Source organism: Molothrus aeneus, chromosome 13, assembly GCF_037042795.1.
Source record: "Molothrus aeneus isolate 106 chromosome 13, BPBGC_Maene_1.0, whole genome shotgun sequence".
NCBI lineage: Eukaryota > Metazoa > Chordata > Aves > Passeriformes > Icteridae > Molothrus > Molothrus aeneus.
The window spans coordinates 12,340,876-12,368,076 of NC_089658.1; the positions used below are offsets into that span (position 1 = coordinate 12,340,876).

At 43.3% G+C, this 27,201-nt stretch overlaps 1 protein-coding gene across 2 annotated transcripts; it reads left to right on the plus strand.

Moving 5' to 3' along the window:
* The first annotated feature begins 685 nt into the window (after positions 1 to 685).
* On the plus strand, positions 686 to 24,699 carry MTHFS (methenyltetrahydrofolate synthetase). Of its 2 annotated transcripts, XM_066558769.1 has the most exons (4): positions 705 to 826; positions 4,683 to 4,947; positions 12,411 to 12,514; positions 23,399 to 23,509. In XM_066558769.1, the coding sequence occupies exons 1-4, from the start codon at positions 713 to 715 to the stop codon at positions 23,501 to 23,503; spliced, it is 588 nt and encodes a 195-aa protein (XP_066414866.1). In that variant the 5' UTR covers positions 705 to 712; the 3' UTR covers positions 23,504 to 23,509. The 2 variants fall into 2 exon arrangements, with proteins under 2 accessions (XP_066414865.1, XP_066414866.1); XM_066558768.1 differs by lacking the exon at positions 12,411 to 12,514 and having other exon boundaries at positions 686 to 826; positions 23,399 to 24,699.
* Positions 24,700 to 27,201: the final 2,502 nt, after the last annotated feature.

Sequence of the window (27,201 nt, forward strand, 5' to 3'; positions counted from 1 at the left end):
TCCCTGCACACAGCAGCTAAACTGAGATGTCCTCAAGAGCCACACAGAGGAGATTTATGAAAACAGCTGTTCTCCTATAGAAATGTCTCTTTCTGTGCTTCAAATCACAGAATCTGTTAGACTGGACAAAACCTCTCACATCATTGAGTCTAATCTTTGACTGCTCACCACCTTGTCAACTGGACCACAGCCCTAAGTGCCACATCCAGTCATTTCTTGAGCACTTCCAGGGATGGTGACTCCACCACCTGCCCGGGCAGTTCAAGGTGTGCTGGACCCAGCGGCCGGCCTTAGGCCGGCACATCTTCCCTGTGGGCACAGCTCCTGGGCTGGACACCGGTGACCACCACGGGGCCATCCGTCACAGCATCGCCCAGAGCGCGCGGCCACCGCCGGCTGCCGCAGGGATCCGAAACTGCTTGGCAGCCCGGGCTAGAGCATCCCACCGAAATGTACTTTCCCTTCCCGCAGCGAAATTAGAGAAGGGGAAATTCACTGCGATCCGCGCCAGGGGAGGAAAAAAAAAAAACAAAAAAACCCAAAACTAAACACCCCCACCACGCTGGTGTTGGCGAGAGTCCTCCCGCACTGTGGGGCCGGTGCCGCCCGGCTCGGAGCGGGCGGGCCCGGGCCGCCCCCGCGGCCCTGCCCGGCCCCGCCGCGGGCCCGCCCGGCGCACTGGCGCATGGAGCGGGCCGGGGACGGCGGCGCGATGGCGGCGGCGCTGAGGGCGGCCAAGCAGCAGCTGCGGGCGGAGCTGCGGCAGCGCCTGCGGGCGCTCGGCGCGGCCGAGAAGCAGCGCCAGTCCCGCCTGCTCGGGCGCAAGGTGGGTGCGGACACCCGGGCCCGGCCACGGCCGGGCACGGCTCGCAGGCGAGCGCGGCCGGGACTTTCCAGGCCCTGCCGGTGATCGAAACCGTGACTCAGGCGCCCTTCCGCCGGGCGGGGGTGAGCTCCGCCTCGGAGCCTTCCCTCGGCTCTGCGGGGTTGGGGGCGCCGGAGTGACAGCAACTGCTGGCGGCTAAAGCTGGGCACAATTCACCCCGGAGCGGTGGGCACACATCACCCTGGGTGCTGGGGACACCCTGGAGCGGTGGTCACACTTCACCCTAGGTGCTGGGAACACTTCACCCTGGAGCGGTGCAGCCCTGCGTGCTGGGGACGCTTTACCCTGGAGCGGTGGTCACACATCACCCTGGGTGCTGAGGACACTTCAGCCTGGAGCAGTGGTCACACATCAGCCCTGGGTGCTGGTGACACTTCACTTTGGAGCATTGGTCACACTTCACCCCGGGGTGCTGGGGACACTTCATTCTGAAGCAGTGGTCACACATCACCCTGGGGTGCTGGGGACACTTCATTCTGAAGCAGTGGTCACACATCACCCTGGGGTGCTGGGGACACTTCATTCTGAAGCAGTGGTCACACATCACCCTGGGGTGCTGGGGACACTTCATTCTGAAGCAGTGGTCACTCATCACCCTGGGTGCTGGGTGCTCACCACTCTGAGCGGTGGTCACACTTCGCACTGGCTGCTGGGGACAGTTCTCCCATGGGTGGTCACACCTCACCCCTGGATTTTGGGGACAATGGGGGCAGACTGCCATACGCCCCAAGCAGGGCGCCTCGGGGGTGGTGGCAGGTGTTTATCTCAGACATTTCACACCAGCCTGGCTCTAGCCTTACATACAAAACCCAGCCACTGCCTGATTTGGACTCTTGTTTTATGTTCTGTCATCTCCCTTCTGTATCTTCCAGCGGTGTTTCTTCCACACAATTTTATTTCTAATATAATTTTCACACTCTGAAAGATATCAAGCAGGGTTTGCCTAACTGGTATCCTAGCACAGAGTGATATGGGTATGTACTTTTGAAATGTCCTGTTTGTGTTTGGATTACACAGTTTTTATATAGATGTATTTTATCATTTTAATAAACATAATAAAATTTTATTTTGCAGTCACTGCATGTAATAGAGCACAGTTCTCATTTTTTTTGCAGCACCAGCGGGTACTTCTAGATGATCTACATTTATATGGTTATTTTCCTGCCAGAGGCTCTCAAATCATTTTATCGACTTCATTTACTACTAATGTGTAGCCACTTCATGAGTGGGATGTGGCAGCACAGAAACTTTTAAGTTGTAGAAAGTTTTAACTGGAATTTATATAACCCTTTTTTTTCTTGGGAATGCTTTTTAAAAACATATCTATATGTAGTGTCCTACCCTCATGATAATGCATTTTAGTAATCATACATCCTAGACTTAAATCTCTTGAATTTTAGCAAGTACTGGTATGCATCCCCTTCAAAAATTCAGAGTCCTCAGCCAACTTTTAAGCACCTAGCCCATGTAGTACTGAATTTTTAGGAGCCCTCAGCCTTTGTCTAATTGCTGCTGATAAACACAGCAACACAGCACTCATTTCATCTAGTGAGAGCACTCTAAAAGATACAGCCTTTGTTTTGCTTAAAAGAAGGCATCAGGAAATATGACATAAATTGAAATTATCTTGCCCTTTTCTTAATCTGACACAAATTGAAAATCTCGAGCTTGCTTGAGACAGAGTGGCTCTGTGCAAGTGGCAGAAAGTAGAGTTGGCTTCCTCATGGGTGGTGGCTAATACAGCAGGCATGGAGAAATTTTGGAACAGGCTGAGAAAATACTTGGAATTATATAAGGCCAAAAATGTGGCTTTGTAACATACATCAGTGCTTGTAGCTAATTAAAATAAGCAAGTTATTTTATAACACCTAAGTAATATTTTTAGTGGAAAAATCTCATTTCAAAATAATCTTTAAATTCAAAATGAAATAGCTTCACTGGCTGACCTAGCCACTAGTATTTAATTAGCTTCTGGGTGATTATTCTTTTTTAATGCTTATGTTCATGATTAAAGTCATGCTATTTGCATGCTCTGATTCTGAAAAAATTGCCATCAGCTGGTGAACAAAGGAGAGATAATATTTGTTAAGTGTGGAAATTTTTTCAGTCTTCTCAGAAACTGCTCCGAGTCATAGCAGGAGCATCTACACAATTCTGAGAATATCTGAAATTGTGTCTTCCTGCTCACATGTGGGTTTACATCTTCAACCTCATTTTTGTTCCTTTACAGCCTGATTAATGTGTTACTGGATACATCAGAGCAGATGGGGCTTGTGTGGTTCCCAGAGCACACAGCCCTTGTCTGAAAGTCTCAGTATCTCAGTTTCTCTCCTCACCAAACCCATGAGAGGTTTTGGCTTTGGAGGCTCTCAACATGAGCCAAGGCTGTTTTCTGGAGTCTGCAGTTGGACTAAACAGTCTGCTTTTTGCAGCAAAAGAAATTCTGGTCTTTTGAGAGCTTAATCCTGTGGAAAAATCCATGTGTAGGGTTAGACAGATAGAAAAGGAAATAAAATACGGTTTGGAATTAAGATGTTTCTGTGGCCAAGCAACACATACACCATCATTTAGTCTGGAGTGTTTATTTTTTTTTCCCTTACAAAACTACATCTGTCTTCTGAATATTTCACTTGGGTTTTTAACTGCTGTGATGGAAAGAAAATAAAAAATGTAGTGGGAATGTATATTGACTCAGATGGGGCATTTGTATCTCCAGACAAGGCCAGGGCAAAGGCTAAAGCTCATAAGAGTGAGTTACCCTGCAGTTATACAAACACTGAGCAGGGCGTCTGGTGATCTCTGTTCTGTGGACAGTAGAGAGTTTCTCAATTGTCTGATATTTTTAACAGATTTTTGTCTAAGTGTGTAGAGTAAGAGTAAATCACATTTAAATGAGTAGGGGCACATTTATATCTGTTTTGTCCAGATGTAAGTGGCAAAATATATACGGTGCTAGAGAATGAGAAGACAAGCTTTTAAAAGCCTCCTTTCAAATTTTAATGTGGAATTCAGTCTGGAATGGGCAGAGACAAGTGGGGTATGAGTCTGCTAACACTTTTTCACCATATAAGCATTTTTTATTTTCCCTCCTATATTCAGCCTTTTATAAGCCCAGCACAGAGTCTCATGAAAAGCAAAAAATGGCAAGGCCAATCCTTCCTTCAAGCTTTGAAAAATGTGCAGTAATAAGATCAGCTGTTCGAGGCAGGTGATGTTTGAAGTCATGTATCTCATCCTGCTGGAGGGAAGACATTCAGGTTAACAAAAGAAAGAGGGGCCTGTTCTTGGAAGACTTTGTGCTCCTCAGTCATCTGCTCTGGTGCTGATTTTCCTTTGAGTTATTATCATTGAGGCACTTCCCACTCTGCCTGGACCCAGATGAGAGGTGCAGCCTGTAAGAAGGATGGAAGAAAAGGAATGCTAAACCCTCTTGGCTTGCATAAGCTGGCAGTTCTGGCCTGCTGTATCTTTCTGCAGTGATGTTTGCTGGGCATTTGAGGATGTCTGCACTGTTATGGCACAGATCTTTAGGGGATTGGAAGGTTGTCTGCAATATCTGTTTTTTGCTGGCTCAAACCTGTGTTGCAGTGTTTAGTTCACTAGATGCAAAAATATGCCTATTTTGATCTTGCTGATGGTAGAAATGTTGGACTAGGCAACAAAGTCAGTTTATTCTCTTTATGATGCATCAAACTTTGTATCTCTACCCTTTTCAATGAATATTTTGTATTAAATGAAAGTAAATTGATCTTTCCAAAAACTTTTCATAAACCAGTTGTGTCAATTTACCATGTAGGTGATTGACCATCCCAAGTACCAAGAATCCAAAAGAATTGCAATCTTCCTGAGCATGCCAGATGAAGTCCAGACAGAAGAAATCATTAAGGACATTTTTAAGCAAGGCAAGGAGTGTTTCATCCCCCGTTACAAACCTCAGAGCAATCACATGGACATGCTGAAGTTATCATCAGCTGAAGACATGTCTTCACTTGCTTTGACATCCTGGAATATTCTTCAGCCCAGTGATGATGACACTGCAAGAGAGGAAGCTCTTGCTGGTGGTGAGTATTTTCTTGCTGCATCATGGGATTGCTGAGCAGGAGTAACCTGGAGGCTGGTAGGAAATACTTTGATAGCAAGAATGAAATGAAATGTTACACCTTGTTTTTATGCATTGTAGAGAGATGCTCCTTTCTCTTGCCTGTTTTTCTCTACTCTGTACCACCCTAATGACATGCCAGCAGAGCAGGAACACAACTGCACTGATCCAGCTGAAAGAAAACTCAGCCCTCCATATAAATCATCTTCTTGGTCTGATCCATAACATCCTCAGCACAGTCTCAGCCAGTGTCATGTAGAGGCTTGTAAAGGAAAGAGGAGCTTGCTGGGGGTAGTTTAAGCTGCCACTGAAAGTCAGGGATTCACAGGTTTAAGATGTACTCTGAGGACTTTGGTTTGTGCTGCCTGAAAGGTTGGGAACTTCTCAGGTGATGCCCATAGACTGAGAATTTTCTGAAATCTTTGATCCTTCAAATTGTGTTGCATGGATGAATCACAGTGGTGATGTGGAGCCTGCCCTTGTAGAACAGCTCTCTGGACTGAGACTTTAGACTGAAAATAAAAGGACTTTGTTGGCCTGCAGTCTTTTCTAGCATCATTCTCTCACAATTTTATTTTGACCTTGTAATGCTGTCTCAGACACTGAATTCTTCATAGGGTTGGAAAGGTACAAGTTAATTGAGATCAAACTTGTGTGTGTGTGTTTTGATCCCCATATAACCCAACTCTTAACCTAAAATTCCCCAACTCCTACTTGTAAACAAGCTTACTTTTTGTGTATTTGCATTCATTACTTGCATTTTTTCAGTAAACATTTTAATGTCTTCTCAAAACATCTGCAGAAATGTTTAATCTTAATAATGGAAAACTCATATTGAACTCATGCTTTAAACCTCAGCCTGGGAAGATTTTCTCCAGGTTGAAATTCACCATGCAGACAGCTTCCACACCTCACACACTTGCCAGCTTTTTAGTGCTTGGTAAAGGAACATAACATTTCTATGACTCTGTTTGATTGAACTTGGGCTTGTATTTGCTTTGGGATGCCAATGTACTTTTCCAGAATGCTTCACCATGTTTGTTTCTCTTTTATTTGGTCATTACCTCTTTCCTAATTCAGAATCTTTTCTGTGTCTACATCTTAGCTACCAAGGGATTTCACTGCCTTATACGATCTTCTTTTTAAAATTTAATATTTAGCACTGTTTGATGTTTTTCCAATGTTTGTCAAAAAATTGTGTTTATTGGTGGGATTTAGGGACTTTTGAAGGTAATAAAAAATATCCAGAGTTCTGTTGACTGAGCTTAGTTCAGACACTCTGGACAAGCTTTTGTACTACTGGTGAGCTGCTGTTAATTGAATTTAGCAAGTCTGTTGTAGACATCACAGAGTAACCACACAATTTGAGGTATGATGGGAGCAAGGACTTCCAGGTGTCAAGTGCACTGAGATGTACCTGGGTGCCAGACAGTGAAGATGGGGAAGGCAGGAACACACTTTGGTACCTGGCTAGTTCTGGAGTTGCTGCTTCCTTCTCTGCACCAGGCTGTGGGCAGAGAGCAATGCCAGAAGGGCTCCTGTGCTCTACAGAGAGGTGCCAAGAGACCAGCTGTAAGAACTGATGTATGTCCACGTCAGACTTGTTCTGCCTGAAACTCAATATTAGTCTGTTTGTGCTGTTTGTACAGTAAATTTGGAATAATGCCATTTGGATTGGAAGTCAAACCTTGGTCCTTTATCCTGGAACAGTTTTTGTAAATTAGAGAATTAGTTTCGTTTTCTTCCACTGTTGCAACATCATATACACACTACCAATTTGTCCCCACAGAAACACACACTTCAACCCAATATGTCTATGTATTCCTTTTGCTATATTTTTTGTCATCTATTACATTTTTTTGAACTTTGGTACATTTGCAAGAATGCAAATTGCCTTGCTGCTACATCCATCCTCCATTGTTGGAATGACACATGGATGGCACGTTTATCTCAGAGATGTTATCAAATACTTTGGTGATCTGAGGCATTTACATTGTTATTAGGAGATAACATGGTGTTACATTAGTAATGTTCCCATGGCTGGCATAAATTACTATGTAATTTCCAAGAAATAGCCTGCAGGTACATAAATAAGCCATGTCATTTCTGAGTGTATTCATTTTGCATGACAAAAAACTTAAATTCACACCATCCTTAAAACATCAGACATAGTTACTGTTAAGAATAGCTCAAATATAAGACTAGGTATAATTTTTGCATAGAGTTTCCCAGTCTTTGGTAGCACTCATGGGCAATGTTGAATTGCCCTCCTTTTGGAGATGATCCTTTTTTCTGTTGGACCCAGGGTTTGCCTCTTTTCACCTTGGCAGTACTCACATCACACCGTGTTGGCATAAACAAAGATCACTGCTTTTGTGGTAGGAGAAAGTCTGTCATCTTCTCCACCATGTGTGGGTGTCTCATTGGCATGTGAAAAGTTGCTTTTGTTAGGCTATATGGACACAATAACAGAAAGAACAAAGGTGGAAGAAGTTCAGATATTTTGGAGTAGGGGTGTGTGTAGGTGCATGACTTGGTTCATTTCCAGCTGTATCTGTTGAAAAGACTTAGACAACTTCTGGGGCAAGCCAGTGGTACATTTTCCTAATAAGTATCAATTCCCATTTTTATCCTTGCCCGTCAGAGGTATAAATGGGTTTTGCCCAAGGTAATACTGCTGATGAAAGTCCAGGCAGGTTGCAGTATTTGTTTACAGAAGTGTAGAAGCCTTGCACAACTTTGGAAGGAGTAAATCAGATAAAACTGTACTCCGTGTTTGCTTTTTATCAGTACTCCCACAGAAGTTTAAAAAACATTTGCCAGCAGCTTCATTTTCAGTGTGGTTTAGGGAGGTGTTGTGATTCACTGAGCTGGACATGGGTTTCCTCATTTGTAATGTTATTTATTATTACCTAGACCTGCTCTGAGAACTATTAGGGAAAAGCTAAATTATTCTTCTGAAAAAGAGATTATTCTTACTGGGACACACACACACAAAAAAAAAAAAAGATAAAAAGACTAGGTTGAGTGTTTCCATATGGTAAAATTCTTGGAGGCTTCTTTGAAGGGAGACACGTGGCCAGGGATCTCAGGTGGAAGGCTTGGACCTGAGCAAATATGCTTAAATGTTCATAACTGAACTACTGACTGGTAGCTGAAGGTGTGCAATAAATTATAAACAGCTTTTCTAACATTCACCTGCATGATGGGAGAAGGGGATTTGGCCTAAATAGTTTTCTTGGCCAAAAAATGAAGTGTTATTAGAAATGATGGCTCTGAATCTGCTTACTCTAATGGATTGGGATGTGCTTTTCTAAGAAATGCAAGATATGGGATTATGTGTACAGACCTAATTCACCCTCTTAATCTCTGTCAATTCTGCCCTGGTGTCACAGTTCATTATTACATGGGCCTTGTCCCTCAGGTGTGAACTCCCTCAGAGATGAACCCAGGTGAAATGGTCTGGGCTCTTTCAAAGAGGCAGAAGATGAACTCTGCTTGCTGTTAATGACTGTTCTAGGGAGTATCTGCTCAGTGGTTTGCTTTCTCCCTGCCCAGGTTAGAGCTGCAGGCCTCTTTACTGTGCATTATTCAAACCTCAGGATGGAGATCTGCATTTCTGTATGGGCTCTTCATCACTGCACCATTCAGTGATGTAAAGGTATCAAGTGGTATTTACTGATGGAGAAGCAGCAGCAGAGGCTCAGGATCCTGTTGCAGCCTGAGTTGTGCAGAGGAGCTGCCCCCAGTGAATACAGTCTCTTTTGCTTGTTTTTCCAACTTTAAGTTTTCTTCTCTCTTTCCTTCAAAAACAATAATTTCCCAGATTTGTCTCAGCCTTGAACTAAACCTCCTCTTTCAAGCTTTAATTTCTCTACCACTATAATGTCACTTTCTATCCTTCTGCCCTTTGCCCAGCTTCTCTGAAACTCCCTCAAGTGTCCTTCTCTGGCCTTTCTCTCTGTATTCCCCACTTCCTCCTGCTCTCAGTCCCAGCCTGTCATTTCAGGGGCAGCTGGGCCAGCATAAATAGCTTGTCCCTGCCAATAGGGAGGAGATCATGTGTTTGTCTTTCACTTTTCTGCTTCCAGACATACAAGATTCTCCATCCCAATTTACTCATTTCCTTCCCCACTGTGCTGGCTTCTTTCTCTTTTGCCTTGGCTTAGAAAAACTTGTTTTATAGTACTTTCCCCACTAAATAGTACCAAAGACATATTTTGTGATTGTTTCTTTTGGGCAGTGCCTGATTAAATAAGCTGCTGCCCTTTCTCCTCCTCTTGGTCCCCCCCTGTCCTCTCCTGTGCCAGCACAGATGGCCCTGCAGCCACGTTGGGACCTCTACTGGGAAACCAGTCTTGGTTAGGAGCAGCCCAGCACCAGCAGAAGTTTCTTCTCAGAACCACCACACAGGTTTGGACTGATGCAATTGAAGGAAGCTGATGGTGAGGGGTTGTGAAAATGGGTGCCATGCCAAAAAAGTCTCAGTGAAACTTCAGTCATCATTTCCTTCCATGTTTCAGTTCCCAGTCTTGCCCCAGACAGCAGGAACAGCAGCAGCCAGTGAAATGAAAGTCCTTTGGAGTCCTCACAGCTGAGATGGGTCTGGCAGGAGCTGAGCCTGCAGCTCCACGTGCTCCATCTGTGCACCAATACTGACTTAAGGAGTTTTCCCTCCTTGTCTTTTCAGCCTATTCCTGCCTCTCTCTGGTGAGCTGGATCAACCTGCTGTTCTGGGTGAAGATTATTCCCCTCCTTTCCCCTCTCCTGTTTTTGTTGGGATTTTTTGAACCCAGATGAGTGGATCCAGTTTACCCTGTGCCAGATCAGTGCCATGTGTGTGGCAAAGGGGGAATGAGGAGCCAGGATGGAGGTAACGTCCCCTGTGGCTCCTAGAAAGAGTCAAGGGGCCACCATGCAGATGTGACTCCAGTAGTGGCACAGGGAGGGGGGACATCTTCAGAGAGCCCCAGAACTCACCCTGACAGTCTCTCCTAAGCCTGTGCCAGCTTTTCACACATTTGCAGCATTGCATAAACCTGGCTCAAATGGATTTGAACTGTGCTGAAGCCACATCACTACCAGTGAGGATGCTACAGGTGAGATTTCAAGTTCCTGCTATAGGGCATGGAGCAACAGAGTACCTCTCCTTTTTCTTTTTTTTTTTTTTTTTTTTTTTAATATTTTTTACTAGCTGTGATCTTGGAAACCAGTGAACCATTTTGCAGGAATAAAACAAACATAACCCCCCTGCTCCCATCTCAGTTTGGCATAAGTACCCAAGCTGAAAAATGTCAGCAGTTGACAATATAGCATCTTATATGTAGGAATGCTGAATAATCTGCTGCTACTCAACTACAGCATAGTGCATTTTTGCTTTAAGAAATGAATGTATTAAGAACTTGAGTTGTATTTTGTAATTTAGTTTGGAGACTTCTGGCATTTTCAGCACTGAAAACTTTGGTGGCCTACTGGTCACGCATTTGTGTTGTAACTTCAAGATAATAAGTGCAATATTAGCTAGATAATCAATGCTTTCAATGACAGTAAAAAATTTATTGTTAGTAAAAAGATCCAAATCTGAAATAAAATAAGGGAGTATTAACATATGTCTAGCAGCAACTTCTTGCAGCTTTGTTTTCATATAACCTTTTGAATGTTGGCTTTTAAGGTTAAGGTAGTTTTATCTTTCTGCCCTTTTAACTTCCAGAACACTGTGAGGCTTGCTGTGGCATAAATTACAACAACCTGCTGGTAGCAGAAACAGACAGGGACAGCTTACCTGGGTGCTGGCATTTACTTTATAAGGGTTTATGCCAGGGAACATGATTCTCTTGCAAGGAAAATGCTGGCTACCTCTAGGCTACAGTTCCAAACCTGGAACAGTTTGAAATTATTCCTGAGTGACCATTAACCTGTTTGAAACTTTGCCATCAGGATTTGCCCTGCATAAGCATTTTTGTCTGCAGAAACTCTTTTTCACCTGTCTTTAAATTCCTGCTATTTATTCATGCATTCAAAGATTCTGCATTTGCTGCCAGGACTGATGGCCTTGTGATGCCATCAGTATTCTTAGTTATTCCAAATTTTAGCACAGTTCTTGAGAAGTGTGACTGAATTGATGACAGCACAGTCTTAAGAGGAATAGTTTTGACTTAGAACTGCAAAATAAAATGGGATTTAAAAAAAGGATAATGGGTTCCTCCCCCACCCCCCCAAAAAACATGCACCAGAAGTGAGAGGATTTTGAAAGATGAGGCACATTAGAGTTTAGAAATAAAAAACACTTGTGAAAGAAAATGCTGTGGCTTGAAGGAATAGGGAAGGTCTATTATCCTACTTCAGCTGTCCATGAAGGCATAATGGGACCATACAAAATGATGCTAATCATTCTGAAAAAAGATATGTAGTAAACAATGCTCAGAGGTAGCTGGGAATATTTAAATGAGCTATATGCAGATGGGAATGTATCAAGAATAAATGAAATATGGGTACGAGAAGCAGAGATGTTAAATGTTTCTGCTTAGGAAAAAAAAAACCAAAAAAATACCCCAAACAAGATTGTAAAGTGATTGAAGGTACTATTAGATTTTCTTTTCCTCTGGGAGACTTGATTAAAACTTGCAGTACAAAATATGTCAAGGGATAGATTATAATTTAAAATCTTTTTACACTGGTCATAAAAAGAAAACCTGAGAGCATGGCACAATGCAAAATTGAAAATCGAGGCTTAGCTGCTAATGTAATTTATTTTTTAATGAAATGATTTAAAGTTTGGAATGAACTTCTGTTTGGAGACAATGATCCATAGTATTTTTGATATGCAAAAGAAGAGCAAAATTCAGCGCAAATGAGGCATTAACATTCTGGTCATGAATCTTGCTGTGGAGAGAGGATCCTTCCCCTCACAGTGCAGGATCTGGACATGCAATACAGCCTCACATGTTTTACAAGAGTCAGGAAATCTCTCAACTTGGAGCTGTGTAGCAATAACTGAAGGATCTTCCTACCTCTGCAGCTGCAGTCCCCAGATTATTGCCTTACAAACAGGTTCTGGTTTCTCTTTCCAGCAGGCATTTGGAGCATTCCTCTAAGCATCTAATTTTATTTGTATTAAGCCCTTGGCTGTGCTGCCTTCCAACAGCTGTGAGTTGTACTGGTTAGTTAGTTGTAATGTGAAATATTATGTTCCTTATTATGTTAATATTATATTATGCTCTTGCGACATGTGAAATATTATGTTCCTTGTATTCATTTTAAATTTGCTGCTTTCAGTTCAAGGGATACTTCATTTTTCTATGATGAGAAGTAAATAAGGATGTTTGAGTTACATTCTTTTTATTATTCATTGTTTAGTTGCACCTGTACTGTGAATACTATTGTATTCTTTTCTATCAAACTTTGACTGTTTTATTTTTCTTGTAGTGAAGCTTTTCCGTAGGAGTTCCAGCCATTGCTCTTTCAACATTTACAATCTCTCTGATGTTATTCTGGAAAAAAAGATGCCTGGGAGAAAATTTTATGCCCAGGTAAAGAAATACTGTGAAATGCATGTGGTGGCACTGGAGATGTTAATTCTTTCTGTATAAACCATAACACTGCTTTTCAGATCAGCTCACTGGGCAGATCTCTCAGAGGTTTCCACACCAGTATTCCACAATGACACATCATTACAAAAGGGCCTGTTCCACTAGAAAAGATCTATAAAATAATTTTATATTATTCCATCCTGCTTGTTCTTAGCAGGTAGAGCTAAGAGCTTCCTTGGAGATAAAACATTTCAGGTGATAACAGGTTTTCCTCAGGGTTTTTCTGCATCCCAGCCTTCAGCTGAAAGATGTGTGACTCCATCCTGGCACTGGGGTGTCTTTCCCCTGGAGCTGGTCTCAGCCCTTCCCTTGAGGTCTGCACCAGCTTCCAGAACTCTGTGAAACAGCTCAATAATCAACACTTAATTTGCTAAGTGAAGGCAGGCACTTTTACCTGAGTTTCTCCCAGTGCTTCTTTTCAGAAACAGGTATGACACAATACAGAGACCTTTTTTTTTCAGGTTTTTTAAAAAATGCTCTGAAATGCAAAAGTTCATATGTTTTTATGGTGTTGCTTTGTAATGCCCTTTGGTGTCCTTATGTCCTGAATCTCCTTTGTGCAGACTAAACCATGAGCACTGTGTGGTTTAATTTAATACCACCCATGCCAGGGTGTCCCGCAGTGAACCTGAAAGGCTGAGAGCTCTGAAACACTACAGCTTTTTGCTTCCATAAAGATCATTAAGGCTTTAAAAGACTGTTTTTCCTTGTAATCATCTTAAGTGTCACATCCACGTTTGCCTTCTTGCAGAAAACTCATCAAAACAACTGAGAAGATTACTTCTGCTGTACTCAATTAAAGTTTGAAGAGACGTGAAAGCAACATGGGCAAGGGCCTTGAAGTCACTGCAAGTGACTCTCAAGGGTTTTGTTTCAAAGGGCTAGTTTTGCTCCAGTGAGTGTGAACAGTAGCATTGTCATTTTTTTTCATAGAGTTTCCTAGAGACAGGAGTCTTTGAAAGGTAGATAAGAGGTGAAATTCATTTCTGGAGTGTGGCAGGAGCCTGTACAACTCATGCAGGAGAAATGCCAATGTGCAAGTATCTCTGGCTGCAGTAATTATCCAAACAGACATCTTTGTCTCCCTTTATTTTCATCTTTTGGGAGGGAAGACCCAGCACCAAGCTCGTCTCTGTGCACACACTCTGGGGAGCAGGAGAGGAAGCTTTTCCCTGCTGCCCACCTGTGTGGGGAATGGGGGTTGAAGATGTGCTTTGGTGAGACAGCTCTGCCCTCCTTGCTGCCAGAGAGGACAGTTCTGCTGCCCTTTCCTTGTGCCCAGCTCTGTGCTCCCCTCATCCCCTCATGCCAGGTACCATCTCTGGTACTTGCTGCTGAGCAGATTCTGCTCATGAATCTGGCAGAAATTTGTGACTTTTTTTTCCCCTTTCTTTTTCCTAGCATTGGTGTACTGCCAGCTTAGTGGGCTATTAAATCAGGTCAGCACTTTTCCAACTACAAAAGATCTGTTTTTCTGGCACAGTTAATCCCTGCTGGTTTTGCTGAGATTCAAAATACACAGTTATTCCTGTGGATGTGGGAAACTCCTTGGACTGGCCCAGAGCCACTGGTTTTCAGGGAGCAGGACATTCATGCTGCTGTTTCATGGGGTAAGGATAGCTCTGGATCTTCATGTTTGGTGTCATGCTGCGCTCAGTCCCTGCTTGGGCTGCCTGTTGTGCACGTGAGATGGGAATGAGTTTTTTGGGATGTAGATGAGGGCAGATTCCTGTCCAGGAGTGACATGAAGCCTTTTGCCGGCAGGTGTCAGCATTCCATACATTTACCATGGAGCATTGGTGTCATTTTGGCTGCTTTCCTATAATTAAAATCTCATCTAGGCATTGCTCTCACACACACAGGAGAGCAAATGCTCCAGCCTAATTTCCCATAAAAATTGGGGATTGAAGTGAGGGAGGGATAGGATTCCAGGGAGAACCGGATTTTTAAACTGTGCAAGCTTAAAAAGATAAAATAAAATCTTGTGACGGAAGAAGCAGGATTTCTCAGCTGTTGTGGTGTTAACGCATTTGACAGCAACTATGAAGGTGCCATCACCTCCCAACCAGCTGACTCTGCATGTACAATAAGCCCTGCCTGTAAGCAGCCTGATATTCCCATCAAGTGGTGTCACTCCTTACAGGAGAGCCAGGTTTTCCACTGACTTGGAAGTTGTTGTCTCATCTCTTCATATTTCATGAGTAATTCTGCGTATTTTATGATAAGCTATCTGGTGAGTGAGTCAAAGGGTATTGGAAATATTGGTAGTGATGCATAAAGTATTGAAAAAACCCCAGATGATTCACCTCTGTCTTATTTTAACTTAAAAATACCCAGACAGAAGTATGCAAAAGAGGACCAAGAGTGAAGACATGCACGTGTATCCAGTGGGAGTATTCAAATGAATGCTCAGGCAAACACCATGGAAGTGTAGCTGATAAGACCATAAAGAAATTCCCATAAAAACACAAAGATCCTTGTATTTTAGGATGCAGCAGTATTCCCACATAAACAGTTCAAGCATCAATGCTTTGTGAGTTTCTCTAAAGGAGCAGATTTGTAGTCAGCATTTGCTGATTTAACAAGATATGTTGATGTGCTGTAAAGTGGCTCTAATGCCATTTCTCCTCTCTTTGGAATTGCTCCTTGGTACATCTGGTTTCAGAGTATTTTGGTGGTTTAAAATCACAGGAGAATCCAGGTGCAAGCCTTGGAACCAAACATTTTTGATTGCCCATGTTTTCCCAATCAGACTGTGCTCACATATATGAATATCAGAAACAGATTAAGTCATTTTTCACAGACTGATGACTGGGAAGTTCTAAGCTATTTTTTCCTTTACTCTGAATTTGCAATACCAGACATTTTGTGGGTGGCATTGAGTGATCGTGTTTTATTTACAGGGCTTATGCAGGCTCAATGAATAATAGTGAAAAAGAAAAATAATTTTCAAATTTTCTTTTAGGAGGAGCTCTGAAAATGAGACTCTGGTCCCCATCTTACTGTAAGTTAAACCTCAGGGGAAATGAGTGTGATGGTTATAGCCTCACACAGCATTTCCACATTGTGAAACCAGCCAGAAACACAAGTCTTAACCTTGTACAGAAGCTTTTCTGGTGAAACATGAAGGGACGTTTATCTGTGGAGCAGGATAGGTTTGTTTGAGCAGGGCTGACAAACTTTAGCTGATGTTGTTCACTGCACTTAGCTTGTCGGATGCATTGGCACTAAACCTGCAAGATTTTGGTTTAATTCAAAATCAGAGGTATTTATTTGAGCACAGCTCAGTAGCAGAGGAGCTGATCAAGCAGCTTTATTATGTGTTTTTGAGATTTAATAACGGGCAAGTGGCTGCCACTCTGTTGTTTTAAACCTTTATGAGTGATGGCTATCATGTAGCTTCTCAGGGAGGCAGATAAATATTTTATTATGCTGTAGTTCAGCAGGGCAAGTGTGAACTGTGAAGACCAATGTTTCATGCTGACACAAAGCACTGACATGGATGAGCAGACAGATAAACGCTGAGTTGCTCAGTGCTTGCTTGTAGATTCTGCTGATGGTTCTATTTTCTGCAAAATATTTTATTGAAGTAATAACAGAGGCTGTCTGTGTCATGCCAGTGGCAGGGGCACCAGGATTGCAGAGGAGATAGTCTGCTTGGCATCTGTATGGCTGTGAAAGGTGGGGTATGGGTGTGCAAAATGTTCTTTGGAACACCAAAGGAGACAGCACCTTCCTGCTGCCTGCAATTCCCATACACAGGAATGAAAATAAAGCAATTACCCCTGGTATTAAGAGCATTTCTCCCTGGAGGAGTTGAAGTTTTGAGGACTTAATGGTGTGTCCCATAGCAGGAAGCTGTGGATGGAGCCTGTGAGATTTGGATGCTTTGACTTTTGATTCCTGTGCTGGGTATCTCCTCTGGCTCCTTCTGCAGCAACACCCTGAGATGAGCTCAGTTGGTCAGAGCATGGTGGCTGTGATGCCAGGGCTGTGTGTTCAATCAAGGTGGTGTGGGCTGCTCACTTAAGAGTTGGGCTCAATAATCCTTGTGGGTCCCTTTCAACTCAAAGTATTCTGTGATTCTGGAACAACAGGTGTCTGAGAATAGGTAGAAAACAATGTGTCCTGCTGATGTGGTAATGCACAATTAAAGATGTTCTCAGGGGAAACACCTGGAGGAAAAGCTACTGACTGCAGTTTAAAATGAGCTGGTTTTTTACTCTGATAAGAAACACAACTTTAGGTCCTGTTAGGTATCTGGGACCTTAAGGAGGCTACAAAATGAGAACTCAAGGAGAGCTTTTTATGAACAGCCAAGGTCACATATCTACAAGAGAAAAGAATTCATTCTTCTCAAACTCATGTCAGTATTACAGGATATTTTTCATGTAGTTCCCAAGGTAGGTGCAGAGACAAGTCAACGGGGCAACGTGAATCTGGAGCAACTGAGGATGTGGTCCTTCATGTTGGAACTTGAGTTTCCAAGGGGATGAGAATTCACACTGAGCTTCTGACAGTGTATCATGTAAGCAAATAAGAATTATCAGTTAAAAGTTTCCTTTCTTTTTAAGGGATTGTATTTGCATTTTAGCAGACTAGCTTGGGTCAAGGCAAGCAATATTGCTGTTTGTGTCTGCAATCCTCTGAGTTACTGGATGTGCAGCTCATTGGGTTTGGATGAATGCCTTTTTTTCAAATGTTTATGAGCTGCAGCAAAGGATAATGTTTTTGTCTCCTTGGGCATGTAACAGTGTCTGTCTTCTCCAGGGGTTTGTGGGGGAAAGAGCTTGTTTCCTCTGGAAGCAATCCCAGCCCTTTGGGAACCATGCACCTCAGCAGGGTCTGGATCAGGTCTGTAGTGAACAGATCTGGCATTTCCCTTTTTGATCTTATACCAAGAGACAAGTGAGAGCAGAGATGGTGTGCTCAAAACCCAGGGCAGGTTTTTTCCAAAGGGCAGAAACCTTTTTATCTGGAAGGAAACAGTAAGCGTTGGTAACCTCAGGAGTGGTGCTGGGGCACCCAGGATGTTCTAGGAGAAACCATAAAAGGGAAGGGATTTGTTTTGCTGCAGCATAAGCAAAATATTTTTGTGGAGTTGTTTTCCCCTAGATCTGGTGATTAACTCAGACCACAGTGTTAGGTGCTGTGTAAATACAGAACAGGGTGGTGATCTTATGTGTTGAAAGCACACACCTACCCAAAAGGCCTAACTGTGCTAATGTTGACAATAATTAAAGTTGCAGTGATGACTCTGTCATTAATTAGAAATTCCTGAGTTATTCCAATCCATTGGCTCATACCCTGCATGTCACCAAGACTAAGATATTAGGGATCAAGTCATTGAGTTATTTTTTTCCTCTCTGCTGGGGTAGCAGATACAGAGGCAGCAGATGGTTACTGCACTCTTCATTCTGAAAAGTAAGGTTTTCCTGAAACAGGGTTTGCCTTTTAATCCATTGTGGTCTTTGCTAGGTCAGAAAAGGACCAAAGTAAATTTTCATTCCTTGTAATCAAGAGCTTTTAATTACTCATGAGCTCAGCAGAGGTTTTGCACAGATCTGACATTGTTTATGGTGGCACAGCAACATGAACACTCCTTTCCTTTAAACAGAAAGCTGTTCTTGGCCTGGTTCTTCTGCTCCTGCACCTTATGAAATCATTTATATCTGAGCAAAGCATGAGAGAGGTGGTGTGTGTGGAACAAAACCAACCACTGGAAAACTCATTCTTGCCCAAGGTACCAGATTGTGAGGATCCAGCCATCCTTGTGGTGATGGAGTAAACAATGCACACACTTCTGTGCTTCAGGGGAAGCTCAAACTGCACAGCTGCTGCTGTGAGGAGCAGCAGCAGTGACCTGGAGCTGATCACTGTTGACCTCTTGTAGGCTCAGACAGCCTCTGCTGCGAGCGTGGTTCGTGTGAGCACATTGCTGTTCTTCACAGGCACACAGGAGCTGCTGCAGCTCAGCCTCTGCCCCATCCTCTGACAGTGCTTTTGAGGAGAGGATCAAAAGAGTCCTAGCTCCCACTTTGATGGGTCCCAGGTGCTTTGCTGTGCCCACAAAGCAAGTGGCAGCAAGGGATGAGAAGTGGGGATGACAGAGTATTTCAGTTTCAGCTTCCATTAGGGATGTCAAGCTGTGCAGGGGGAGATGAATGACCCCTCACAGCGGGTGACAACAGCCTGGTGGAGCCCCTTCGAAGCTGGGAGGAGAGAGGCCATGCTGGCTGCTCCTTCTGAGGGCAGAACAAGTCCCCAGCAGTCTTTACATGACCTGTATCTGTTCAGTTTGATGGACCCTTCTATAATTAACCATTGCCAAGAACACTTCTGAAAATGCCGGCTGGCATTTCAAATAGGAACATCAGATTAAGGAGAAGAGAGGTAATGAGGTGCAAGGAGAAAATCCTTCCCTGAGGAACAAATCAAACCTGATACCATCATGAAAGGTAATGAGAAATGCACTGCCAAACTGAGGTTCACTGCGGCTGCCTCGAGGAAACGAAACTGTATTCTTATTTAAAACACTCAGAGGGGATGCTAATGCTTTGGTCTGCTGGCTGTGTCAGGGCATGTGCAGCTTGCACACCTGCCTCTTGAATGTAGTTTTGCCACACATTTCGTTTCTTGAGTCCTTGGGCCAGTCATTTCAGTCCTCAGTGACATAAGGTATGTCTACATCACTGTAAGGGTGTCAGTGCAAACAGAGTGTGCCTGTACACCCACAGGACAGGTTCAGAAGCTGTGACTCCATCTACACTGCCAAACAACACAGGGATAAGTGGCACAGATACATCTTGTCCACACTTCACAGAACTTGGCCTCTCTTCCTTTGTCTGGAGTAGTCAGACCTGTCCCCTTCTGCCTTTACTGCACAAGGCAGTCTTGTCCCCTGGAGCAGTCATGGGTGTCACCTGGTCCGGCAGTGCCAGACACTGTGCTGACAATTAAGGTATTGACCACCTGTGATCCTGTAAATCAATTTGTTTTCTGGCTGTGCTGCACTTAGCAGTATAAATGAAGCCTGTGTGGCCGTGTCAGCATGGCTGTGTGCCCACACTGATAGATAAGTCAGGGTTATTATTTCACTCATGGTGCTACACATTTGGAGCCGTTGTAGCCACAAGAGCTTATGCCATAGATACACTGAGTATTAAGTGACTGTCATCATAATTATTAACCTTACTCATATACCCAGTAGCTTAAAGTGTGCAAGAACCATGGATATTCTCTACATAGAAGTTGGAGCAAAATGTTGTTGGTTGAGATAGTGTTTCCAGCAATTTGCAGACCACATGCAAGTTTTCCAGGAGAAGCACAGCTCACCTGTAACAAAACTCTCTTGACTGTGGATGTGCTTTCCTGGGCTCCTGGCATGTGGTCTCAGGACCCTTGGGGATCCAAGAACCAGCAGTTAATGTCTACAGACACATGGGAGACAGTGGACATGGCAAGGAGATGGGCAGATGTCAAATGTGAGACTTTCCTTAACATGTTTGATGAGGCACTAAAACACCTGATGTGGTGTTTGATTTTCAAGTACCTGCTCTGTTGTCTCAGGGACAAGGATGCCATTTCACACAGTGGGCTGTAAGAGCAAGGGCTAGGATGTGAGGACAGAGAAAGCCACAGTCCTGAGTGGCAGGCAGTAATCCTGCAGGGCTGGGAGAGCTGGGGAGCATGAGGACCCCGTGCCACAGGGGGCATGTTCTTATCCTCAGCTGCCATCCTGTTGATGTACCCTCAGTGCTGATAACAATCTTAAGTGTCTGCAATCTTGGTCTCATCTGTGTGTCACCTCTCTTCCTGTGACAGCTCTTCCCCCACACAGCCACAGAACCACAAGAGGTTTTTTTCCTCCCCAAGTTACATGTCAGGGAAACATTTAGTCCATGCAGCTCTCTGCCATCCATTCTAGATCTTGATACAGGATTTGGGACTAATGCTGCTCGAGCTGCCCTTGGGTTTCTTGCAGGGTTAGTTGTGTCATTTTTTCTACCAAAAGTCTTGAAAGACATTTTACTTAAACCTTGTGCAGTGTGAGTTGCATGAATATCAGAAAACATGTTGTGAATCAGAGCAAGGCAGTCAGTATTGCTGTGCTCCACAGAAGAAAAATATAAGGGTAACCATTACAGTATTTACAGCATAATTCTTCATATTGAGGTTTTCATAAGATTGTTTGAGTTCTCCAACTTAAAACCCCCATGATTATAGAGGAGCCAACTTGTTAAAAGAGTCCCTGTTTCTTCAGAGAACCCAGAGGAAAACAGTGCTTTAATACATCTAAATTCACTTGAGGTGCCAGTTAAACTCCACAGAAAATATATTTCTTCCCTTCACTGTCTTTGCCACTTTCCTCTTTCCCTAGTGTTTCCCCTGACTTGTCTTCTTCGTGTCTCTAACACAAATGTAAGGAGAAATGGCACCTTTTTGCTCTGCAGATTTGCCCCTTGTGTGCATTCTTCCTGCCAGCAGCAGACTGCAAATGTTTCTGCTTTTTGTCTCGAGAGGCACCTGGAGTGAAAACGACTGAAGCACACTGTGAGGCAGAGTGTGTTTAGTTCTGTGCATCATGACTGATTGGAACTTACTGCTTTTGAGCCACCTCAATACCTCCACAAGGTTGATGTGAGGCAGGTTGTGGAGAAGATAAGTAGGAGTAACTTGGGGAGGATTTGAGCTGCAGAATCTATTCCTGAGCTTGCTAACAGGGAGCTGGTTGCTAGGTCCTAGCCCACAGGCCTGACAATTGGCAAGAGCAAACCGAGGGAATATGATGTGGTATGTCCAAACTGTTGTACATGGTGGTACCATTAAAATGACATCTCTTTTCAGGGAGACCATAATTCTGCCTTTGGGGCTCTTTTTGTTTACCATTTTCACTGTCCTCTGAATCAAAAGTTGACTGCAGTGTGGTAAAACACCCCGACTCCTTTTTAATCCAACCAGTATTAATCTCTGGTCTGTGCCTTGGCTAATTCTCTCCCCTTACTCCCCTGACCTCCTTAGAAAAACTGTGCTTCTTGCTGGATTTGCAAGATTGATGTTCTCTAAGCATTTTGCACTGTGTTACCTTGCATATTTTATATCAATGTTCTAATTAAGACATCAGATCCTGATGGACGAGTGCTCATGTCAGTGACTCTTCTCTGAACAATGAAGAGTTGAAGGAAATCTCCAGGAGCCTGGGAAGTGTGTGCAAATGAGTTGGTCTTATGTGAACTGTTAACATGCTCTTCCAGGCAGAGTTTGGAGCTGATATGTGATCTCAGATGGGAATCCCTCTAAACTGAAAAACTCTGCCTTGCTTTGGCTTTTCCAGTACATGCTCCCACACATCTCCTTCAGTGCTGGGCATCATCCCTCAGATGTACTAAAAGCAGCTCAGCCCAAAATGGCAGGAAGGATTAGGTGTGGACATGGAAAAAGCAGAAAAATACTTGACCAGGTCCAGCCTCTGCTAAAGGAGCACAGTCTGGTCACAGAAAAGCTGCTCAAGGCTAAGCACTGTTCCTGTAAGAAGGCAGAAGCAGTGGACTGAGACTCTGTATTTTCTTTCTTTCCAGACTCATGTCAGCTGTCTTTTAGTCTGTGCTGCCTTTCCACTCCCTGCCCTTCTCTCACTAAGTGTCTGTCTGCTACAGCAGCAAGAAATAAAAGACTTTCTTTGCTTTGTGAAAGGACTAAATGGGATGTTCCTGGGTTCAGGAGTCAGCACCAGGCCAGTCCAGCTCATTTGTTTGGAGGATGTCTGTGCAAGACTTGTCACACTGAACGTGCCAGCCTTGCAGAAGTGACAGGGATGTGCAGCAGCCTCCATGCCTGGTGGTCACTGCTCGTGGCAGATGGTTTCAGAGATGGGAATCAGCTCCTGAAACAGGTGTGCAGCCAAGTGTAAATTGGAGCTGGCTCCCTGGCATGGTGCTGATCCACATCCCCTGACAGAGCAGGAGCAAAGCAAGAGCTCTTGTCTTTTTATCTGGAGCTGGTTGGTGGGGTCTTCTCTTGGAGTTTCACCAGCCAGTCCAGGTCATTAGCAGATTATGCTTCTTCTCTCAGCTTTTTAACTGATTTTGAGTTCCAATAAAGTGCAATCTCACAAGAATCCCGGAAGGAAGGATATTTAGGGCAGGCAAGCAGAATGCCTCTGTGTGCTGCTGGAACAACAGAGAAAATTGCTGGAGACCAAGAAAGAAAATCCTTTGGGACAAAAGGAGCCTGACACCATGAAGGGAAAAGCCTTCAAATCTTCATCTTGGTATAGGAGGGAAAATTACCATTTTCAGAATACATTGTATTCAAGGATTTTTGGGTTTGGAAGGTCAAGAGAAGGTTCATGTCATCTTACAGTGGTGTCAAGAAGATGTCTCCCCTCTCTCTTACACATCTTCTTTTCATCCTTTTTTTCCTTTTCTATTTTGTGTCTGATGTTGAAGTTCATTTGATTTTCTGATTCCTCCTGCATTTAATTTCCCTGAGTTCAGTCTCTGTCTGATTTAGAGTCATAATAATTTGTATTTGGAAGTGTGGGGTTAAAATGATAAAATAAATTTGTCAAAATGCAGGGTTTTTTTTCCCATCCAGCTTTTCAAGATCTAATTATTTTTCAGCTGAACTAGTACGCAATTGATAGATGAAAATGTAAATTTGCAGGTTTAGTATTCAAAGTATTTTTCATCTGATCAAAGAAAGGGAAGCATTTTACAAAACACAAAGCCTGTGTTCTTGCAAATGTCTGAAGTTATGTGGTTGTAGTCAAGCCATCAGGAAATCCACAGGGCATCCACTAATGCTTATTTCATTTTTCTGCAGGAGGTCTTGACCTTATCTTCATGCCAGGCCTTGGGTTTGACAAAAAAGGCAACAGATTGGGAAGAGGGAAAGGATATTATGATACCTATCTTGAAAGATGTATGAAACATCCCCGTGGAAAGCCTTACACGATTGCTTTGGCTTTTAGAGAACAGATTTGTGAATCAGTGCCTGTGACAGAAAATGATGTTCCAATAGATGAAATCCTTTATGAAGACTGCTGAAAGTGTTTTGATACCAACCTACGTCCAGAGCAAGCAGCCAAAAAAAGGGGTCATATCCATCAATCATGTTTTTTTCTAATTGTCATGTATGGCTTTGGGACCAATAAAATACTCTATTTGTGTTTGGGGGGAAAATCTCCAAAAAAACGGTGTTATCTGTGGTAATAGTAGTGAGGATTGTGTTGATTTGCTTCTAATTAGCAAATATCTGGAATGAATTCTTATTCTAGAATCAATACAAACAAGAACGAGTGACTGTTTATTACAGTAAGGACCATTTCTCCTCATAATATTTTTGAGGTACAAGCTTCTTGATACTAAGCAGTTTTATTATTCTGGTTTAAAAATGAACTGTCTAGTAATGACAGCTGTTGATCCATTCTGGAATTAGATACTTGTAATGGTAAAAGTTCTTAGCACTTAAATATTTTGTGCATCCATGAGGAAAACAAGAAATTGATGGAGACCTCTTAGAGTAAGCTGGAGAAAAATGGTGATGGGGAAAAAAAGCCTTAGTTAATTTTAGTGTATGCAGTAATTTTGACTGCTGACTTGGCTCCTTGCAGGTGTCTTAAAATAAAGGGAGTACCTGTTAATAAAAAAGGTTGATGTCCATAACTTTGGTATGTTCTTTCCTTTATCTGAATACAAGATTGTAATGTAGTCTAAAATGTGGTCAAGGAGTTCTCTATCCAGAGACAGCTCTTTTTTTGTAAAATAATATTCAAAATTACTTTAAGTTTTCTAATTTTGTACTTAAGCCATTCGTAATGTGTGTGTGGTGCTATGTTAAAAAATGAGAGATGCTGAGAATTGCGGAGAGGGGTTTTATGGATGGAATAAATTTTTGGGTGGAAGGTTGGTTGTTCTCTGCTTCTCAAGACAATCATGAAAATCCAGAAGAAGAAAGTGAGTTTCCTCTGCACACTGTCCTTGTGATATAAGAGCACAATATTTCCAATCAGGATCAATCAAACGGTCAGAATTTTGTGTTCCTTCTTCAATGCAACTTCACCTTTCCTATGCATGTTTACCTCTTCCCTCAATCAATAAATCAGTATGTTTATTTTCACCAAACTACTCTGTGTCATCATGAAAAAAATCCATAAATTCTCAAGAACCAGCTCCAGAGTGGAAAAACCTTAAGGCTTCCTCAACAACAAATGGTTTTGTGAACAAAACCATGTCTGCAGTACCCATGAACATTTTCTTCTCAGAGTGCTTGTATTCAGTGCTGTTTCCATTCTGCTGCCACAGGAGCTATTTAAACCCTCTGGCTCTGGGGTGAGCATAGGTTTAGCAGCTGAGGTCTCTCTGGCCTGTGCTCCCTGTGCTTCTCCATCCTCTGCTAACCAAGGTCCCTCTGGACCCCTCTGCTGTTGGCCTGCTGGGCATCCCACCCATGTGTGCAGGGGAGCTGCAGCCTGGGCAAGGCAGCTGGGAGCACTTTGCTTTGCAATATAGGCTGCTCAGTAAAACAGGGGTGATCAGAGCTGCCTTCCATCCTTCCTTATCACACTGAGTCACCCCTGCAGATGAAAAGGGTGTCTGTGGGTGCACGAAGGGTGGCGCAAGCAGAAATTGAGGTGACAGCATCAGTGCTGGTGTTGGAGTCTCCCCCAGGTCCTCTCAGCTCTGAGCACTGCCAGCTGTGCTGCCTCACACAAGAGAGACAGAGTCCTGCCATTCCAGACCTCTGGCGAATAAAAGTGATGGGAAAATCAGGAAAATCAGACTTTTTTCTTTTACAATCTCTTCTGTGTCAGTATTTTAATCCCTTCTTCATTTCTGAACTTCCATTAGCCCATGGAGAGCCACAAAACGAAGCAATGGGGCAGGTTTTGTGTGTGGCAGGCCTGTTTCTGGGTTGGTCTGCAAAGCTGCTTGAGTTCACCTACCACATTAGGCTCAGCACTGTGCCATATGGCACAGCCTGCCAGCAATATCAACAAAGCCATGCTGAAGCCAGTGCTGGTCACAGCAGAAACCTGGAACCTACATCTGATACATGTTTTAAATGCATATATTAGGTTAGCTTAGCTTAACCTATTGGCTTAGCTTTTGATCTTGCTGTTTGAACTTTGATTTATTCACTAGAATTAGGGCTGCTTGGCTTGTAGGTATTTCACTAGGGATGATAGCAGGTGAACAACTGTGTGTCCCAGCATATGGGGAGGAGGCTTCAGAGCCAGCACTAGCAGCTGTACAGAAACAAAGGGCTGAGAGACAAGGACTTGGTTTTGTTGTGTGAGAGTTCAAAATAGGAGGGGGCAAAGTGAAAGACAAGAGTTTGGATGCAAAATACAGGCCCTCATCCAGCACAGCCACAGACAGGCACCAAGCTTTGTCCTTGTGGGCTCACTGGAGTTGCTGGAACTAATTGGTGTAGGAAAAGCAAGCAAGCTTTGAAGGTTTTCAGGACTTGAGGCAATGACTGTCCCCAAACTTCTTATGTCTCAGATCACTTTTCAGTCCCTCGTGCAGCCATTCTCTTCCACTTTCAGTCCAAACTGCCCTTTTGGCTACAGCTGCAGTGGGAAAGGATGAGGAGACTATTTAATGTACTGTATCATTGGGAACAAGAGGAGCTGGTGCTTTGTTCCCTGCCAGCCTCTCCTGAGTCAGGAGTTGATCATTACAGGCTCATCAGCCAGGCTGGGGGAGCTGCAGGACCCTGGCTGATGCAGATAGCTCTTAACATTTAGCTGGTGGGGATAGTAAAACGATATTTATGTATATTGTCTTGAGAATCACGGAGCTAAATAAATGTGGCAGTTTTCATTTGACATTCCCAGCCTTGCTGCTGTCGCTCAGGGTTTTTCTTTTTGCCACAGAACATGAAATCACTGTCAGTTTGATGGTATATAGCAGTGTTCCTGAAGCACAAAGGTTAGGGGGGCGGGGGGCGCGTCAGGATTATTTACGTTTGCTATGCATGAAGTGGCACTCGGGGAGTGAGGCAGGCTGCCAAGACTGAGAGGAATCAGGGCTGTCTGCTTGCTCTCTTCTATCTCTGCATGCTGGATTGTCAGGGTAGGATTTATAAAAATTGCTTCAAAACAGTATCATCTTCCCTCAAACGGACGTGCCCCCGTCTGGCGCAGCGATTGCCATTATTGCTGCTCTCGTGACAAAGCGTCCATCAATCTCCACTTTGTTTATAAACAAATCTGCCTGCCCTGCATAAGGAATAGATAGACTAAGGAAAAACACCATTACCAAAGGAATAAGTTAATTATATTTCAGGATCTCAGCGGGGAATGCTATCTCAGACTATTCAGTAAGATCTGACCAGTGGAGTTATAATTAAAAAATGTCCCCAGGGAGGAACTTGTAAATTATTTACTGTAAGGGGCTTTTCCAGGCTCTTTTAGTTTAATTACACACTCTGGAAGAGAAAACCTCAGAATGAAATTAACTAAGATGTTGAAATGGCTTTGTTAAAATCATGTTTACAGCCAAGCAAGTGGGTGACTGTGAGCAAGGTTCAAATATAGGACAAATCTTTGTAAGCTGACATTACTCATGGTTTAAAAATCATATGGAAAGCACCAAAAAGTCTGAGCATAGAAAATGCAA